This window comes from Phlebotomus papatasi, chromosome 1 (genome assembly GCF_024763615.1).
Source record: "Phlebotomus papatasi isolate M1 chromosome 1, Ppap_2.1, whole genome shotgun sequence".
Taxonomy (NCBI): Eukaryota; Metazoa; Arthropoda; class Insecta; order Diptera; family Psychodidae; genus Phlebotomus; species Phlebotomus papatasi.
The window spans coordinates 5739651-5760039 of NC_077222.1; the positions used below are offsets into that span (position 1 = coordinate 5739651).

The window sequence follows — 20389 nt, forward strand, 5'->3', positions numbered from 1 at the left end:
TTTTTGACAGTTCTTTGACATACCCCTATAAGAAATGGATCCAGCCACGGATGACAGACCGGATATTTCCATGAGTGCCCATGGAAATAACCACTGGAGATCCCTTAGCTTTCCACCTGGATTCTTACCCCTGGTGTTCCGCATGGAATAAGGACGGAAATTTCCCTTTATATGGGTGGAAAACACCAGGGTTAATCCAGTGGTTTTCCCTTTGAGATATACCACGGGTAGACTCCCATGGAATCCGTGCGGAATACCAGTGGAAATTTCCAGCAGCAATATCCAGTGGTAGTCCATGGGGTTTCCCAAGGGATTTTTCAGTGATACCCCCGGAAATTTCCACTGGTAATCCTCTGGTTTTCCACCATGGTTATATGAGTGGAATGACAGTGGAAATTTCCAGGGTGATGAGTGGATATCACCATGGGTAGTCCAAGGGTTTTCCCGTAGAAAGTTCCAGGTGGAAAATTCCATCTTTCAGATGGAAAATCCCAAAGGAATTCATGTGGAGTACCAGTGGAATATTCCAGTGTAAACATCCAGTGGAAGACCCTTGGTTCTCCCACGGTTATATACACTCATACACATGGTAATATCCACTGGTAATCCTGTGGTTTCTCACCACGGTTATATGAGTGAAACAACAGTGAAATTTTCCCTGGTGATGGATGGAAATCACCATGGGCACTCCGAAGGTTTTCCCATAGAAACTTCAAAGTGGTGAATTCCTACTTCCAGGTGGAAAATTCTAGAAGAATTTGTGTGGAGCACCATGGAAAGTTCCAGTGTTCTATTTTATTAAAAAAAAAAAGATTTCACTCTGCGATATGTCTATTTTAATATTAATCGAAAGAATTTATCACAACGGTCTCTGTATTTCAAATGTAATCGACGAGTCGATGATGCGTTCGATGAGTAAATAACGCCATTTCAGCGCACGCGCATTGCTCACGGATTTTTCTGGAAGTCGTGGTGAATTGGTTCTTGTGCAGTTATTTGTGAAAAAAATACAATTAAAACTTTGAAAAACCAGTGACAAAAGTGTGCGGGATGAACAATAGAACTAGTTAAATAAAGTGACACGGTTTTCAATGCGAAATAAAGAAATTTAGTGCGCGAAACACAAAAAAATCATCTTCTCCGTCTCATTCTTTGTGTTGACAAGGTAAGACGCCATTTAGAAAAGAAAATACCGTCAAATCAACTTTGAGTCACAAGTTTTTCTTGAATATTTTCCAAATTAGTTGAGATATTTGAATATCCAGTGGGTAATACCGCCACCGAGGCTGGTAGATACCCATGGAAACTGCGTGACGCGTCAATACAAAATTACAATATACTTCACCAGTGGAATCCAAGGGGATTAAGGGTGGAATTCACCAAGTGGACACGTGGATAATTCCACTCTGTTACCAGTGGAATTTCCATTGGATCGCGCCGATTTTTCTTATATATTCACAATTCAACAGCACATAAAATCCATTTTATTGCTGTTTATTCGCTTTCCGGAAAGTCATGCAAAATTTTTTCTTGTATATTTTGTTGAAAATACCCAAGAAAGCTATAATGAACAAGAGATTTTACCTACTTCCTCCAAAAATGCAAAGATTTTCTTAGATTTTTCTTATATATTTTGTAAAATATTCTCTTTTTTTTAATTTTATTTTATTGTTCAGAAGATTTTTACTGCGCTTCCGCAGAAAACGTGAGATTTTTGGGATTTTCTTGTATATTTTGTTAAATATATTATAGACACCCATGTTGATAAGGAGGCTCATACTGCTTCCCTTCTCTGGTAAATCTTACAACAAACACTTTTATCTTGGGTATTTCTGAAAATTTACAACACAATCCTAAGAATTTAGGGGATTTCCTTGTGAAAGTATGAAGAATAATCTGATCAGCGTTAGTATTTTGGGTACATTCAATAAAATGATCAAGGAAATCCTATACAATATCTACGATTTTCTGGAAGAAATAGGAGAGAAGCCCTGAGCAATGTGGGCTCCTTGTATAGAAATGGATTTGTATTATTTGTATAAACAAATAAAATAAATAAGCTTTTCATATTTTATAGACCATATTATACACGATAAGGCGATGAAGTCCTGTGCCAAAATAGTCGGTCAAATCAAAGACAGCAATAGGCCATGCAGAAAGCGTAAGAAGGCAACGCCAGCAATTCCATTACCAAAGAACACTTCAGCAGTACCTGGGCCATATACTCAGCGAGATTTGAAATCGTCTGAATCTACTCATACATCTATCTATCGTCTAAATCGTAAGCTGTGTAAGGTGAGTGTCTTTAATAATTTGTAGTCTACCAAATTATAAAAAAAACATACAATAGCACTATTGTAGTAAATTAAAGTAGCGTGTGCACGATGAATTTTCGATTCGTATGATATGCAGTCAAATTCAGGAGGATTCGGACTTCGTTTTTTTTCGTCGATGTCATTTCAAGATAATTTATTAATCAGGTGAAATAATAACTGTCTCATTGTGATCCATCGCTATTGTCGAATGTCCATTTATGGACAATCGAGATAATAACTTGCATTTTTGTCGCTAGTGTCGATAATTCTCGCCACTAGCTTATCGACGCCTCCGGACCTGTCGATTTGTACTTTCGAAGTGAAATTAAGTGAACATTTTGATTTTTTTTTAGTAAGTATCCTTTTTCCTATTTTACTCTACTAAATACTCTTTTACTCTTTAATATATACCTTTTTTATAGATAGATAGATAGATTTATTTTCTCTTAAAACATCTGCGGCTGCCACCGACTTCAAGACCGACCTCATCGGGCAAGACGGCAGAAAATCCCGAATCACTCGTTGTATAGGCCATATTTATTTTCATATTCATCATTAGACAACATATGAATGTGTTTTGAGAAGCTTTGCAGATGGAAAGAGGTGGGTCCCAGCATTATTCTTTTTTTATGGAGCTTGGTCTATAAAAACAAAAAGAGGAATGGTTTCATAACCTATAAAACTTAGGCTGTTCCCCATCGAACCGGCAAACATCATCAACGTACTAAAACAAGGTCCCGGAAACACAACGATCATCTTTTCAAAGGATTCCAATTCTAAGGCTGTGGGAAAGATGTTTAACCTGTCCTGCAGTCCGGAAGATTGAGAAATACTGGGTAATTTTGAAGACAAATCTCAGGAAGCAGGCCAGACAGCCGAAAATTCGGCGGATTTTGCGAGGAAGTGGAAGAAAACGATCCATTATCGTGGAAGGGGCTTTGTCGTCAACTCCTTAATGAAGGGAATATTAAAAAAAATGCGGCGAGAAGCCATTGGTCTAAAAAAGAACCAAAATTTCAGAGAAATCCCAATAAAATTATATTTCCGTAAATATTTGTATTTTTTATATGCTGTGGGTAATTTTTCAGAGCCATTATTCAATGGAATATTTGGCACTCAATGGGTCAAGTGGTAGAGCACTCGCTCTATGATGCAAGTGTCCCGGTTTCGAATCCCCTTTAGGTCACCAGGAAGTTTTCTGGCGTTAAAGGTGTTCGGATTGCATCCAGTGAGCTTCACTGCACTTGACTCCACGGGGCATGGAACTGGCAACCTCATCCCGTACAAGAAAAAATAATATAGCATGTCTAGAAATCTCCTTGCGGGAAGGCCCAGTTCCTTCATGGAATGTCGCGCCAGCATTATTTATTATTAGTCAATGGGGAATTTCAGCGTGCACATTTATTTACGTAAATTAGCTAGGCATACCTATCTCTAAAAATCAAGTCATGCTCATGAAAATTTGGATGAGTGGCTAGTAACGGTTACTTTTTTTCAACTTTTCTTTCTAGGTGATCAACGATTCCTGCTTCTTTTGTAATTCATTATAATGTAAATATTTTTTCAATCACGTCAATATTTTTTATATATGTATCTGAACATTAAATTAATTTGAAGTTTAATTAGATTTTTTTTTTAAATTAAATGTATTATTTTTTTTTTAATTTTATTAAAAAAGTGAAGTTAATACATGAAATAAAATGTTCTCTGCTATATATATGACCAGTGTTATTACTTTAGTCTCAAGCTTGAACGATAATCTGAAGTACAAAAATTGCCTGAACGCTTACAGAAAAGTATATTCTTTAATAGAATGGAGATATTTCATTAGGCATAAAAAAAAGAAGGTCGCATAGAATTGACATGTCAACTCCAAGAGATTCTTAGTATCATCGATATGACAATACTTTCGCCGCATTCGAAGAGTATAGTGCTAAAAGAGGATCTTCTGTTGCATCGCCATCGCTCTCTTCCAGCACCAAGTCATCAAGAGGAAACATTTCTTAACATCCATGAATTGCCAACGCAATGGTCTGCCAGTGGAATGACATGGTACAGCTCTTACCATGTGGATTCCATTGGTATCCCATGCGAAAATACCGGCTGGTTTTCCGAGATCACCCATGGAGTGCCAGTGGAGTACCAGTGGAAATTACCCCGCCCAGGTACGGAACTTACCACAGGAATTCCCTTGGTGTCCCATGGGAAAATACCGGCCGGTTTTCCGAGATCACCCATGGAGTGCCAGTGGAGTACCAGTGGAAATTACCCCGCCCAGGTACGGAACTTACCACAGGAATTCCCTTGGTGTCCCATGGGAAAATACCGGCCGGTTTTCCGAGATCACCCATGGAGTGCCAGTGGAGTACCAGTGGAAATTACCCCTCCCAGGTACGGAACTTACCACAGGAATTCCCTTGGTGTCCCATGGGAAAATACCGGCCAATTTTCCGAGAGTACTCATGGATTTCCCATAGAGTACCAGTGGAAATTACCATGCGGCAGCTTTAGAATTTCAACGGGAATGCCCATGGATTTCCACTGGATAACACCACCACCGAGGCTGGTAGATTCCCATGGAAATTGCGTGACGCGCCAATGCAAAATTACAATGTACTTCTACAGGGGAATCCAGGGGGATAAAGGGTGGATTTCACCAAGTGGACGCATGGAACATTCCATTCTGTTACCAATGGAATTTCCATTGGATCGCGCCGGATTTTTCTTATAGGGACCTCAATCTTCCCCACCCTTGTCCACCAAAATATTTTTCACTTGAGATTTTTCTTGGAAAAATTACCCAATTTCCCGGAATATGTCCTGTCGCGGGTGTGCAAAAAAGTATGGATTGTTCCTCAAAGAGGTAAATTTTGCAAAATTCATTGAATGACATGCAAGGGTTGACTGTTAAATTGTTAATTCCAGATGGGATGCCCCAATTGTCGATTTGCATACTGCAAGAACTGCCTGAAGTACTCTCTGGGGTCCCCGGAGAAGAAGAAAATTAAAGTGTGCCTTTCCTGTTTCAGCAATAATGCAAAAAAATCTGGATCTTCTGAAGCAGATGGAGCAGAACGTCCAGTTCCGGATGCTTATCTTAAGTAATTAATCATAGAGTTTGCAATTTGTTTGTGTTTTCAGTGACTCATTTCTCTAATTGCTCTGCAGGAGAATTGAGAAGCTAGCAGAAGCTACATCCAATCAGCCTGGTCAGCTGAATCAGCCTAAACTCCCTGCAATGGACAAGGACGAGGAGATTCGGCAGCGTTTGGAAAAATTGCGAGAAGACAGGCAACCAAAGGATGTTCCATCCGAAGAGGAGATGAGGAAGAGATTGGCAGAATTAAGAGGGCAGCAGTATAAAGAATATTCCAATGCTCACCTCTTTGCTGTGGACAAAAGATCCGATCAGGAGAAAATGAATGAATTGCTAAAGCAGTATTCTGAAGAAGTGAGCATTAGGGAAGCTCACGATCCAGCCAAGGATATTGAGAAACGACTAGCAGCTCTCAAAGAAAATCCCCTGACCCCAGGAGCCTCCAGCAAACCAACAACAATCCCCGTAGAGCCCGTAGATGAAGAGAGCGAAGATGAAGAGACAACTGCAAAGAAGATTGCTCAGAGATACATAGCAGAATCGGCTCTTGAAGGTGATATCCTCACTCCTGAGGAGAAGGAATTCATCAGCAGCCTCCCAGCACCATCAAAAGACACAGAGGAATTGCCCTGGTGCACTGTCTGCAACGAAGATGCTATAATACGCTGCATTGATTGCGATGGGGAACTCTTCTGCAGGGAGTGCTTCAAGGACATCCACGATGACGAAGAATACAAGAGCCATCGAACTAAACGCTATCAGAGAAAAGCCACTGCTCATGATTGAGAACTGAGGAAAAAAAATAAAGGTCGACGAGGATGGGATTCGAACCCACGCGTGCATAGCACATTGGATTAGCAGTCCAACGCCTTAACCACTCGGCCACCTCGTCTAAAAATATCCTTGGTTAATCTACTATAAGAGTGTACGGCTCGACGGAACCTTCAATTGACCTTTGCCGACTTCCTTATCACTCCCCGCGTATTTTTTAATGACTTTGCACGCTAAACTTTCCATATTTTTCATAAATATTTGCAAAAATTGAATAAATGTGAATTCTTTGAGATTGTTTCAGAGATTTTTTTCTTTGTATAAATATTCCGCAAGAGGTCGCTAGTGTCGTGGACATGATTCGCCATTGTTTTGTTGACATTTTCTGAAGGAAAAACAATCAAGTTGAAAATCACTTAAAATAAGGATAATCTAGTGAAAATTAAAGAAAAATGGGTGATGGGAGAATAAGTGTGAGTTTTGCTTGCCAGAGATGTCTGCAACCCATCAAGATCGATGATTCCTTCGACAGAATTGATGAACACAAATTGGCTGAACTTTCACGTAAGAAAACAAGGGGATAGATAACTCATTTCGGGGAATTTGAGCGAACCTGGTCAGGGAACTTTGTCAAGGAAAGCACAGGGAACATGGGGAATCCATACATTTTGTCCAGGGAACTCGGGAATCCATACATTTTACAGGGAACTTGCGGGGTACCCATGGATTTTTTCAGGGAACTCGGAACTCATAAATTTTTCAGGGAACCTGAGGATTCCTTAAATTTTATCAGGAAAACCACGGGGATCATAGGGAACCTATACATTTTGTCAAAGAACCTGGGGATCCCATACATTTTGTCAGGGAACTCATACATTTTACAGGGAATTCGGTGACCCTATACATTTTTCAGGGAACTCGGGAGAACCCATACAGTGGCGACAAGATAAATAGCACAGTTTCGAACACAGCAATGTATGCCTTATTTTTCGGAAAATTATGCTTTTAATTAAATGATAAAAGTAATAATAATAAATGAACTTGAATATAAATACATTTTGAATATGAAGAAAAAACCTGAAAGTTTTACGAATTCTATTTGGAAATTAAATTAAATCAGGATTTGGCACTATTCTAATGTGATTGTATTTCATGTAGTGTAGATATTCAATTCAATTCAATTTATTTGAAAATAATAGGACAATCTGTCCTCTATACAATTAGTATAAAATTATATTTATAGTAAGCTTTAATTTAAAGTAAAGCAAAAGTAAGTAAAACTCATGTGGGGCACGAGGAGCGCGCGGCACCCACAAATCTAAGGATAAGCTGCCTCTTCCGCTCGCGAGGTAAATTATTCCAAAGAACGATTCCCTCAACAAATAGGGAGTCGCGGAGAATGCGACAACCTGAACTGGGCACACGGAGATACGAAGCCCTAGTTGATGAACCGTGAGATAAAGTCTACAGCACGAGTCTCCAGATAAGGAAATAGAGGAAGACTAAGGATTGAATCCACTCAAGGAGAAATATGATCAAACTTTCGGAGTCCGAAGACATACCGCAAACAAGAGTTATATGCCCTACACATTCGGGCCTGTGTTCAAGCGTTAGCACTGAAAAATAGTTCAGTCCCGTACGTGAAGAAAGGAACAATTAAAGCTTTGACTAATAGAAGCTTTGTACCCTGAGGCGTGAAGAACTTAAGGCGTCGCAAAGTGCGCAAAGTGAGGAAAACTTTCCTGTAAATCTCAGCCGCGTGATTAGACCATGTCAGATTTTCATTAAAAATAATACCCAGGTTCTTGGCCCTTGAAGTGAAAGGAATCACTTCATTTGAGATATAAACTGGGTGAGGTTCAGGATTCCTCCACCTGAAGTGAATGATTAAGGCTTGAGATTTAGCAGGATTAAGAAGACGGTCGTTGCAGTCAGCCCATTGACTAATTCTTGAGAGATCATCATTGATGGCCTCAAATGTGTAAAATGAATGGGACGGATCCCCAGAGCAGTACACCTGAAGTTCGTCTGCGTATAAGTGATAACCGCAATAACGGAAGACTTGCGGAAGATCGTTAATAAAAAGTGAAAATAAGATGGGTCCTAGAATTGAGCCCTGAGGGACACCCCGAAGCCAAATTATTGAAATATTCAGTCTCTTCCTTGCACAACACAATTTATTTTAAAAAAATCTTAGTTATCCTAAACTTTTTTACGTAAAACCTGTACATTTGCACCAAAGGCTTTACTTACAGTAGACTCTCTCTCAATTGGGCATTTGGGGCAAAATGTCATCCAGTTTATCGATAGATTTGGGCGTCAAAGCCTTTGTAAATTCCACAAAAAACGCTCAATTATAAAGGATCACGATAAAATAGGAAGAACTACAGCGAATTTGAGCAAATTAGCTTCATAATTAAACGTGAAAATTGTCAACAAATTTTTTCGCCCGATTGAAAAAGAGCCGATTGAGTGAGAGTCTACGGTCCATGATTTTTGAGTTATCATAACTTTATTTTACGAAAATTTGTGGCATTAATGTCAACAAATGATGAAAAATACAGGAATATAATGAATTTTAAAATAAAACAAAATTTTAGGTAATATTCTCAGAGAAAACGAAAGTGTGCTATTTAAATTGGCCGCACGAATTATACATAAATTCATTAAAAGAGAAAAACACATAGTTTTAACAGATATACAAATATTAAATTATTATCATTTTTATTTATAATGGAGATTATATTTTCTAAAAAATAAAGAATAATCAGGTATAAAGATTGATATTGTATCATAAAACATCAAAATAGAAAATCGCTGAAGGTGTGCTATTTATGTTGTCGCCACTGTATATTATATTGTATCTGAGATCGAGATCTTTCGATGGGTCCCATCCATTTCTACACCAAGCCACTGTATCCGGACGGACCCTTACTTTATCTATATGGACCGGACTCTATCTCTTATGTTTATATTAACCGATTTCAATGAACTTTTTTTTCTTCCGTTGGCCTTCTGCACTCAGACTATTTAAAATAGAAAACTTTTGCTCGACGAGATTCTTTACCTCCAAAATTCAATTCACAATAGAATTTTTACGCATTCCGAGTTGCAAGCACCCCGAGTTGCACGCATTTCGTGGTCGCCTGTAAAGAATCTCAGCTACCATAAGCTTATCTGGACTTATCACTGGTTTTCCTAGGTTTTCCCTTCAATTTTCTACGAAATTTTCTTTCAATTTCCCTCCAGTGCCAATAAACTCCAACATTGACGTGGATCTTGAGTCCCAGGCTATGAGCTTTGACCACTTTGTGCCACCATTTCGACTGACAGACTCCGGAACGGGAACCAATGGATTTATGCTGATCTCGGATGTTTCTGAGGGCGAAGTGGGCAGTCACAAGATGAAAGTAAAGGCTGAGCTGTTTGACAAACTATCGTCAAATTCAGAAATTGATCATCCACTCTGCGATGAGTGCACAGATACCCTTCTGGAAATGATGGATGAACAATTAAAACTGGCAGACAATGATTTCAACGATTACGTGAAGTATTTGAAGAAACTGGAGGCTTCTGAGGACATTCCCAACATTGAGCAGCTGGAAAAGGAGCTATCGGACTTGAGTGGGGAGGAAGAGAGATTGGTGGCGGAGCTGGCAATGCTCAAGACTCAAGAGGAAGCCATTAAGGCGTCAATTGAGAGCCAGCAGACCGAACAGGAGCGTCTAAGGGATGAACAAGTGAAGTACTGGCGAGAGTACACCAAACACCGTCGAGATCTCATGGCCACAGAAGATGAATTCAGGAGTGTGGAAAATCACCTGGCTTATGCTCAGTCGCAACTGGATAAGCTCAAGAAGACCAATGTCTTCAATGTCACTTTCCACATCTGGCATTCTGGCCACTTTGGCACAATCAACAACTTCCGCTTAGGACGACTGCCTTCAGCTCCAGTGGACTGGTCAGAAATCAATGCAGCTTGGGGTCAGACGGCTCTACTCCTCTCAGCTCTAGCGCGCAAAATGAATCTCACTTTCAAGCGCTACAAACTCGTGCCCTATGGAAATCACTCGTACATCGAGGAACTGGAAACTGGGAAGCAACTCCCACTCTACGGAACCGGAGGGATCCGTTTCTACTGGGACACGAAATTTGACGCTGCTATGGTGGCCTTTCTGGACTGTCTTCAGCAATTCAAAGACGAAGTCGAAAAGGGAGATTCAGGCTTCTGTTTGCCCTACAAAATGGACAAGGGCAAGATTGAGGATTCAGCCACTGGGAATTCATATTCCATCAAGATTCAATTCAATTCGGAAGAACAATGGACCAAAGCCTTGAAGTTTCTTTTGACAAATCTAAAATGGGGCCTCGCATGGGTGTCTTCTCAGTTTGCAGATGATAAATTGGATGATTAGACATGTTCCCTGGAGGAAAATGTGCAAAAAGAAGACTGCAAATTGTAAAGATGCCCGAAGATTATTTAAATAAAATGTTAAATAAATTGCATTGCCTTTCTTAATCTTGGCTAGCTCCGCTAGCTCAATGGTTCTTGAGTAGGGAACCAAGTGTTTCTTTCGGCATATAATTGCCTTTGTATCTTCTGCGATTTCTCAGGACCACTTTAAAAAAAGGTTCTGAGTATAATTAATTAAAACATTTTTTTCTCTGTATATTCAAAGAACTTAAATAACGGTATCTTTTAGAACCCTGCGATCTTTAGAGGTGTAACCTCTTTTTTTCGAGCAGAATATCACTGCATATAAGAGATATTTGTCTAGATACAATCAATTTTTTTTTAATGAATTTGAAGGATGGTAAAAGATTTATAAGGAAGATCTAGAAAATTGCAGGGAAAATGAAGAGATAAAGACATGGTTTGTTCCAGGAAAATTTTCCTCGAGTCCTTTTTTACAAATTATTCTTTGAAAGGACCAATATACGATTGACCGTTACTGTATAAAAGGAGTTTTGCAAAAAAAATCATTACAATTCTTATACATATGTTTTATGCTTTAGTACTTTTTCTACATACTTTTGGGGTTGGTCCCGTAACAAAAGATGTGTTACCTTTGGCTAATACCTACTCGATAGTATAGGTCTCATTCGTGGCGAAAGTTCGGACGGTTTTGCCCATTATCTTTTGCTGTAGTTCTTCCTATTTTATCGTGATACTTTATAATTGAAAGCTTTTTTTTTGTGGAATTTACAAAGGCTTTGACGGCCAAATCTATCGATAAACCGGATGACATTTTGCCCCAAATTCCCAATTGAGAGAGAGTCTACTGTAATTTAATTATTTTAACCTAATTATTAACCCTATCGCGGCTGAAATTGTCTACAGTAAAAAAATTAACACTATTATAGTGTTAAATTTGGAAAAAAAAATTTTAATTTAAAATTGTTTAATTTAAACAATGCGGTTTCAGACCTGGTAGAAGCACCACGGATCAGCTTTTTACCCTGAGGATGATTGTCGAAAAGGCTTGGGAGTATGCAATTCCACTCTATGCTTGTTTCATAGATTTGGAAAAAGCATATGACCGAGTACCGAGAGAACAACTTTGGGATGTACTGCACGAGTACGGACTGGATGAAGAATTGGTAGGAGCCATTCAGTCATTGTACAGAGACTGTAGTAGCTGTGTTCGTGTAAACGGATCCAAATCGGAAGGTTTTCAAGTGAGTGTTGGACTGCGCCAAGGGTGTGTTCTATCACCATTGTTGTTCATAATATACATGGACAAGATTATGGAACGCAGTCGGGGGCGGAATGCGATTCGTATTGGGGATTTCAGGGTGAGCCATCTCCTCTATGCAGATGATTTGGTTCTTTTTGGATCTTCCGAAGAAAAGCTTCAGCGCACACTTGACCGATTTGTAAATGTTTGTGCCGAAACAGGTATGAAGGTGAACGTGGGTAAGTCGGAAGTAATGGTGATTTCCCGACAATCTGTGAAATGCACTCTACATGTTAGTGGAGACTCATTGACACAGGTGGAGAAGTTCAAGTATCTCGGGGTGTTATTCACGAGTGATGGTAGGATGGAGGCAGAACTCTCGTCGCGAATCGGTCAGGCTTCTGCAGTAATGAGGGAGCTTGGCAGAAGCGTGTTGAGGAAGGTCGAGCTTAGTCGATCGGCTAAATTATCGGTTTTCAAAGCTGTGTTCATTCCTATTCTCACCTATGGTCATGAGATTTGGGTAATGACCGAAAGGGTAAGATCGCGAGTACAAGCTGCCGAGATGAGGTACCTTCGAGCGGTAAAGGGAATCACTCGTAGAGATCGAGTGAGGAATGTGGCCGTTCGTGAGGAACTAAGAATCGAGGAGCTGCTTCTTCGGGTTGAGAGATCACAACTTCGATGGTATGGACATGTTCAACGCATGAATGAAGAAAGATTCCCCAGAAAAGCTATGCAAGCCATTGTGAGGAGACCTCGGCCTCGAGGCAGACCTAGGACAAGGTGGCTGAATCAAATTCAGAATCTTGCCTTGGAACGCCTCGGGATCGAACCCGAACATCTTCCTGAAGTGGCGGAGGACCGACAGGCGTGGGCTGCTAGATTGGATGTCATGGGCCCGCGACCCCAATAGGGATAAGCGGTTGAAAATGAATGAATGAATGAATTGTTTAATTTAAAGTGTTGAATTTGAAAATTGTTGAATTTTTGTGTGTAAACTCAAAAATTGTTGAATTTTCATTTCATTTCTTTTATTTTAGTTTTATTTGCCTTTTTGGACATTTGTAATGTTTTTTCCTGTACTTGGGATCCTCCCTAAAGGCCTCTACACATTGGGAGCAATTTTCGTTAAAAATTGCATTTTTGACAGAATTTTGACAGTTCTGCCTACAGCAGTGCAATTTCCTTCAAAAATGAAATTTTTGATAAAAATTGCTCCCAATGTGTAGAGGCCTTAATGCGAGATAATTACATCTGATGCTTGGATCTTCACGATTATGCATATAAATTTTTGATGTTCTATGTCTTTTGCCCAATGAAAAGCATCTCGACTGAAGTATATGTCTGAAATGGAAATTCAACAATTTTTACACAATTTTTGTTTAAAAATTCAACAACTTTGGTTGAAATACACAAGGCTTCAAACTATAATAGTGTGAAAAATTATGAACAAACTATAATAGTATTAATTTTTGATCATGTGACAAAAAATACCATAAAGTTGTGTATTTTTTCACAATATAATATGAAAAACTATAATCATATTATAATAGTAGTAATTTTTAGAATTTTTCAACAGTTTTAAATTACAAAATATTGTTGAAAATCTATTATGACTATAATAGTGAGAAATTTTACACAGATCGCAATTAAATAATTAATTTATTCGATTTCACGGATTTCACACTATTATTGTGCTAAAAGTTTACACATTTTCAAATTAAACAACGTTGTTGAAAATTTTTCAACTATATAATAGTGGTAATTTTCAATCACGTGACAATAAATTACCAAATTATTGTGCATTTTTTAAACATTTTTAAATTAAACAACTAAAATGGTCAATTTTGCACTATTATAGTAGTAAAATTTTACACATTTTTTTACTGTGTAGGTCTCCGAAGACCTAAAAGTGGAAGATTATTTGACCCCTTTCAAATCCTGACTTAGTACTCTTCAGAGCCCCTTTTCTTGAAATGCATGATGAATGCACTGCAGGCACTGCCTTGGATATTGTTGGTTTGGTTCTGAACTTCATCACTTTTTGGGCTTTTGCATCTTGGGCAATGAAAAGCTCCTTGATCTGCTTGATCTCCTTTATCTAGTATCCGTAGATTCCCGACAGAAAAACTTGAATGATTTTTCCTCTTCCCCCATGAGGAGGAACACAGTGATTTTAGTTGGATCTTGCTTGTCTACCTTGAGTTGGAATTGGAAGCCCTGATGTTGCTCTTCAAGAGTTGTTCCTAGATAGCTGCGTGGCGTTAGCACTCTCTTATCGCGAAAGCTTGATCAGCGTCACTCTTGCATGATGCTGTCATCTTTTGTTCTCAAAGACAAGTCTTCAGAGACATACAGACACTTTCTAATAAAAATAACTCGTCGCCTTAATAAATTTCTTAGTAAAACACGTCTGTTCACATTGAGTTCACTTGAAAAAAAGGAAAGAAAAATGCAAAGAGCGAAGCGAAAGAGCGTTATGCACGTATGCATCGCTGTTTCAAATGGAACAAGTGGCGCCCTCTTGCGGAAAACTTTCAGCTGATTTTGACAGTTTCATCAAAAAGTAAACAAAGAGTTTGTTTGTGTTTTCTCGGGTTTTTCGGGGTTTTCTTAAAAACTTCTGAGGTTTTCGCAATGGCTCACTACAAGGGAGCTGCCAGTGAGGCAGGACGCGCTATGCAGTTGATGAAGAAGCGCGAAATAGCCCAGCAGGAGATAGAGTTCCGGAAAAAGAAGATTGAGGAGGATCTCCGGGTGCACAACATTGAGAACAAATTTGCCAGCCACTATGATGCTGTGGAGCAGCAGCTCAAGAGTTCAACCATTGGTTTGGTTACTCTGGACCAGATGAAAGCCAAGCAGGAAGACATAGTGCGAGAACGTGAAAAGAAATTGGCACAGAAGAAGGAGGAAAAGGATAGGGAAAAATTGAGGGCACTGGAAGCCAAGCAGGCTGAGAAGAATAAGCAGCAGAAGCAGATTCAAGCACTGTCATTCAATTTGGAAGAGGAGGAAGAAGAGGCTGAAGCTGAAGTGGAGTCTGAGGAGGAAGAATCGAACAAGAGAAAGCACTGGATGGATATTGAAGAAGAGCCCAAGAAGAAGATCAAAAAGAATCCGGATGTGGATACATCCTTTCTGCCAGATCGGGAGAGGGAGGAGAGGGAAAATCGCCTGAGGGAGGAGCTGAGGCAGGAATGGGTGGCTCAGCAAGCTGCAACTAAAGACCAAGAGATCACAATCACTTTTAGTTACTGGGATGGATCCGGACACAGACGCAGTGTGACAATGAAGAAGGGACATTCCATCTACCAATTCCTGCAGAAGTGTCTTGAGCTGCTGAGGAAGGAATTCAGTGAGCTGAAGACGGTTATGGCTGATCAGTTGATGTACGTCAAGGAAGATCTCATACTGCCACATCATTACACCTTTTATGACTTTATCGTGACCAAGGCTAGGGGCAAGAGTGGACCACTCTTCCAATTTGATGTTCACGATGACATCCGGATGATCAGCGATGCGACAATCGAAAAGGAAGAATCTCATGCGGGAAAGGTTCTTCTGAGATCTTGGTACGAGAGGAACAAACACATTTTTCCTGCCAGTCGATGGGAGCCTTATGATCCTACAAAGACCTACGATAAGTACACCATTAAGGACAAAAAATCCAAGTAGAAAAATCTGCAGGAATGTTTAGGAAGTAATTGTAAAATCGTGAATAAATTCGTGACTTCGAGTTCGTTGAAATCAAATTTCCTTCAACCAAAAGCATATGCATCATGTGCATGCTTCATGGTACTCAAGCAATTTTGCTTTAACTTTCCGGACCGCAGCATATGCTGCAAGCCAGTTTCACCATTTTTTAATCAAAAATATCTAAGCTCAGGAATTAATTGAGGTCCTGAAAAAAATATCTTACATTTGGACATCCTTATAGTTTGTAATCATCCACAAGAATCTGATTTTTATCAGTTCTGAATAATTAAAAAAAACATTGATTTTCACAGAACATTCATATGCTGCTTTGGGCACTCTCGTCCCAAAAGAGACGAAAGAGTTAAGCTGTCTATACCGGTCTATACACTAGGAAAAAATTTCATCAATATTTGCAATCAGAGTATGTGATATTGATGAAAATCGCTTACACATTATGGCCTCTCTACACACTAGAGAAATTTATGTCCATATTGAAGCAAATTCCCTACGCTTGTATAGGAGAAACTCTTCAATATGGACATAAATTTCTCTAATGTTTAGGGGTCATTAGTAAAATATATGGACATAAATTTGGATTATTGAAGAAATTTGTCTAGTGTGTAGGCAATTTCTTCAATATTCCTTTCAATATGGATCGTTTTTCTTCCATATTATATTTTAATATTGTTTACTCCTACACACTGAAACAAATATCGTCAATATAACTTCTCCATAATATTATTGAAGCGAAATATGGAAAAAATGGAAGCAATATTGAAGAAAATGTTTAATATCAAGTTCATTAGATATTTTCTTCAATAATTCATTTTTCCTTTCACATAAATTCGATGATTTTCTGCTGCAGAACATTCAAAAATTACTTCTTGAAGTTTATTGGGATGTGTTTAGTGGATTTAGGTGCAAATTAAAAAAAATGTGGAGAAAAAGTATACGTTTCAGGAGATGTGATTTCCTACTGGAATCCAAAATAATTTTGTTAACACTTTTCGTTCGGATGTAAATTGGGAATAATTTGAGCATCTGGACATTGATTGAGGCTTCTGACACAAGGCAGATCTCAACCCTAGCATCCAGCTGGAGAAGAGATCAAGGCCGAAGATCTCTGCCAAAAGTAAGGAATTGAATTAGGATGGCCATGGGACATTCTGTTGAATAAGTAGATCCCGTGATTTTTGTAGTTGGAATGCAACTCGTGAAGTTCTTCATTTGTATCTGAATCGGCTGACAGACAAGGGCAAGATAAAGGAATAGATAATGAGGGAGATTTTCTGAAGCAGAGACACAGGAAGGCACAATTGAAGTTACGCGATATTGATAAACAGAAAGAGATCTTTTAATAAATGTTTTCCATTTGAGAAAAAAAAAATCAGACATTAGAAAACTATATTATTAAAGTCGAAAATAAAATACATTTTCTTAATAATTTTCTTATTACAATTTTATACTGTACATTAATTTTCTGTTCTTATATCTGAGATTTTCCTATACCTCTAGAGTAGAATCGTATCCATAATCTGCTTGCAATTTCCTTCTGTGAATCTCAGGAAGAGCTGCTGAATTATGGGGAAAATTCCGTGGTTTCTTTTCTGGATCAAATTATCATTTGAGGGAGGCAGAACCGTCGGTAAAATTAGGCACGATCAGCAAATCCCTCAATCAGTGATTCAAAAGCCAATTTCCTATTGAACTTGTGTCCATCATAAAATTCAAAATTTCTGTTCCATTCTTTCAAAAGGACACATTCCAATCATTCGATGATGTCCAGTCTTCTGGATGATAGGATTTTCCTCATGGTCACATTCATGAAGTCCACTTATTGCCGAGAACACAAATTGTTTAGCAAACAGAAAACACTGTTTTGAGGTTACATATTCCGGAATTCCAACCAAGATTTTATCCCGCTTATCCCGTTGCGAGGGAATTTGCTTAATATAATGTGATCCTCAAGAATCTCTCTATAGTGTCTTGATCCTCAGAGGTCATCTGGTAAATTCCTGCTGCATTCCATAAAGATTTCTCTCGATTGTCCGAGACTTTAATGTCTCCGAGGAGATAATGAATCTCTCAATTTTCTCTTTTTTCGTTCGTGTTAGAATTTGGAATATGGGGTCATAGTTCCAAAGGACTCTTCAATGATGCACAAAGCACACAACGGATCACTTCCGGCAATTTTTAAAGAAACATCGCAAAGAACTTCTCTATAATTTAACTCTTTCGCGTCCCACTTTTATTCAGCAGATGAATTCATGTAAAATTGAGTTTTTCCTAATGCTTTATGATCAAATATAATAGTTCAGAGAGGAAAAAAAAATTTCCATTGCGTGAAAACTCGGAAAAACCCCGGGTCATATATGACCCTGTTGTCCTCAAGGGAAGTGTACATACCATTTTCAAAATCTATATCACGGGCTTTTAAAGAGTTTTTTTTGCTTGAAGTTACTAATTTGGCCAAAACCATGGCAAACTGGATTGTCTTGATGAACACTGTACTCCTGGTGTTCAATAATCTTCCTGGTAATCCCTTGAACAGCCACTGTCACAATATTTTGAGTGGTATTTGGCAAAAATAAACTTATCCGCATATTAAAATATTGCAAAATATGTTATAATTCATCAGATATAAGATGAAATGTCCAGGAGCAAGATGTCCCACCTGCATTTCACAAGAAAAACAATGTCCCAACTACATTTCGCTATAGGTTTGGGACGAAAACACTGTTACTCTTGGGGACAATAGGGTCATATATGACCCGGAAAATTCTACACGCTTTTCTGGAAAATTGAGAGTAGTTTATTATATCAAAATATGCAATATACAATCTTTGGATATTCTATTTTGTGTTTCTAAAGAATTTTTTTCTGAAAAAAATAAATGAATAGAAAAAATTTTGAAAAAGAAGTCATTTCTAAAAGTACGAAATTCGTGATTTTTGATCTCAAATATTTTCTTTTCTTGAATATCTGGAGTCTTGAGAAAATTAGCCAAGAATCTTACATCCTTATATTATGATGTCGTGCACAAACCGATAGATTTCAATTAATGTAAAGTAAATAGTCAAAAATAATTGTTTTTTCCCCGGATCATATATGACCCTAATGACGCGAAAGAGTTAATTGGATTCCACCTGGCACAACATCTGTAGAAAAACACTCCTCTCTCGCATTTTTGGCAAATTTTCCACTAAAATTCACTGAACTTCAACAAATACTTTCCAAAGTTTTTCAGGAGCAAAATGATAAATTTTCTCGAAAAAGAATCTCAAGCCGCAAGAAGACTTGAGAAATGACACAAAGTGTCGATATTAAAACGTATTTCCTGTGTGTAGGCATTTTCTTCAAAAATTCTCTTCAATAATTGAAGTTTTTTTTATCAATAGTATTATTGAAGGGACATCATCCATATGGTTCCTAGTTTATAGACAGCTTTAGACCAAAAAGCATATGCATCATGCACAATCTTTAAAAATCTCTTCAATGGAATCTTTAAAAACTTGCATTTTTAAAGATTCCTGGACAATTCTTTACCTTCACATTGCATCCCAGAGATGAAATAAATCCATTGATGAACTCAAAGTATTTGGGAACAAGAAACAGAATCACCAGCCTCGTATTTATTTCAGCAAACTGCGATTTGCAACAAAATATCTCAAAGAAAACCCAATTTTTTGTATCCTGTTTTTTCTTCTCTTTATTATTCATTGAAATTTGAATTTGGGAATACATTGATGGTAGATTCATCTGCTGATGTTGTGTGTAAGAGCTTGTGAAAATTTGTGCTTGCAAAAAACTGCTGCAAACTCTTCAAGTGGAGAGCCTTTTGGAGGGGCACTTCATTCCCTGTGAAGGAGGACGTAGAGGGCTAGAATGCCAAGGATGGCATACTTGAGATTGGGATATTCGTTCATGTAGATTGTTATCATGCCCACAAAGGGCAGAAAACCCCTTGCCCGTCCCACAATGTCCTTCTTTGTGAGCCACAGCTGTCCGGGTGCATAGAGTCCTCGATCGTCCACCGAGTTGTTATCACCTTTCGTCAAAAACTTCACTGTTCCATTGGTCCTGCAATGAATTTCCCACCAATAAATCCCATTTCCCAAAAATATTTAACAAATTTTCACTTACTTCTCGTGCAATTTGATCACGCGATGAACTATTGGAATGTCTCGTCCTTCCACCTTGAAAACCACAATCTCACCAACTCGCACGGGTTCCTCACGGTAGTTTGTCAGCACTAGCAGATCCCCCCTGAAATAATCTCATGAATTACCACAATTTCTAACAGATTTCCCGGCCACGTACCTGTGAAAAGCAGGTTCCATACTTCCACTGAGAACCACCACAATTGGAGACTCGCTACCAGTGACCACCATCAGTCCCTTCCAGATCATTAAAGCCGACGAGACGATCATCCCAAAGCTCAGCAGTTGATAGAGGAACTGTAAGAATCCCAAAAATGTAAAAAGATTAGTGAAATTTTTAAAATTTGAGCGAAAAAGGAAGGTTATGTTTTTATCGATGTAGCAAAAGGGGCTGAAAAAGGGACTTACCTGCCGTTTATCCATTCGCTGGACATCATTGAGCAGCCCATCGATACTCAGGGCCTCTGCGATGCCCATTTCGGTTGATTTTCTCTTGGTGATGTGCAGGAAAAATCTGAAAAACTGCCCTCACTTCATCAACGTCACCACAAAAGTTACACCGGGCTTGGATGCGTCTCCGGGGAAAGCCGAGATTACTTGTGAATAGTGTGATTCTTATGTTGACCATGCGAGATACAAATGAAAAATCGACAGTTAAATCAGCAT

The 20389-nt window shown here is 38.6% G+C and overlaps 4 protein-coding genes, 1 long non-coding RNA gene and 1 other non-coding gene across 6 annotated transcripts; 4 read left to right on the plus strand and 2 right to left on the minus strand.

Moving 5' to 3' along the window:
- Window positions 1–28: 28 nt before the first annotated feature.
- On the plus strand, window positions 29–4032 carry LOC129798597 (uncharacterized). The gene is made up of 3 exons (XR_008751436.1): window positions 29–1165; window positions 2078–2295; window positions 3827–4032. It is a non-coding gene; the product is annotated as an uncharacterized LOC129798597 (long non-coding RNA).
- Window positions 4033–5044: 1012 nt separating this feature from the next.
- Window positions 5045–6481, plus strand: LOC129798593 (abscission/NoCut checkpoint regulator). Its single transcript, XM_055841812.1, has 3 exons — window positions 5045–5178; window positions 5241–5416; window positions 5484–6481. Exons 1-3 carry the CDS (start codon window positions 5131–5133, stop codon window positions 6196–6198), a joined length of 939 nt encoding a protein of 312 aa, XP_055697787.1. The 5' UTR covers window positions 5045–5130; the 3' UTR covers window positions 6199–6481.
- On the minus strand, window positions 6223–6304 carry Trnas-gcu (transfer RNA serine (anticodon GCU)). The gene has a single exon. It is a non-coding gene; the product is annotated as a tRNA-Ser (tRNA).
- A 38-nt stretch (window positions 6482–6519) lies between the features above and the next one.
- LOC129798587 (beclin-1-like protein) lies at window positions 6520–10684 on the plus strand. Its single transcript, XM_055841807.1, has 2 exons — window positions 6520–6747; window positions 9433–10684. The coding sequence occupies exons 1-2, from the start codon at window positions 6636–6638 to the stop codon at window positions 10596–10598; spliced, it is 1278 nt and encodes a 425-aa protein (XP_055697782.1). The 5' UTR covers window positions 6520–6635; the 3' UTR covers window positions 10599–10684.
- A 3721-nt stretch (window positions 10685–14405) lies between these two features.
- Window positions 14406–15603, plus strand: LOC129798591 (protein FAM50 homolog). The gene has a single exon (XM_055841810.1). The coding sequence runs from the start codon at window positions 14502–14504 to the stop codon at window positions 15540–15542; it is 1041 nt and encodes a 346-aa protein (XP_055697785.1). The 5' UTR covers window positions 14406–14501; the 3' UTR covers window positions 15543–15603.
- A 3642-nt stretch (window positions 15604–19245) lies between these two features.
- LOC129798596 (signal peptidase complex catalytic subunit SEC11A) lies at window positions 19246–20320 on the minus strand. Its single transcript, XM_055841816.1, has 4 exons — window positions 20132–20320; window positions 19884–20020; window positions 19707–19829; window positions 19246–19643 (listed from the first exon to the last, which is right to left on the minus strand). Exons 1-4 carry the CDS (start codon window positions 20198–20200, stop codon window positions 19415–19417), a joined length of 558 nt encoding a protein of 185 aa, XP_055697791.1. The 5' UTR covers window positions 20201–20320; the 3' UTR covers window positions 19246–19414.
- Between the last annotated feature and the right edge of the window lie 69 nt (window positions 20321–20389).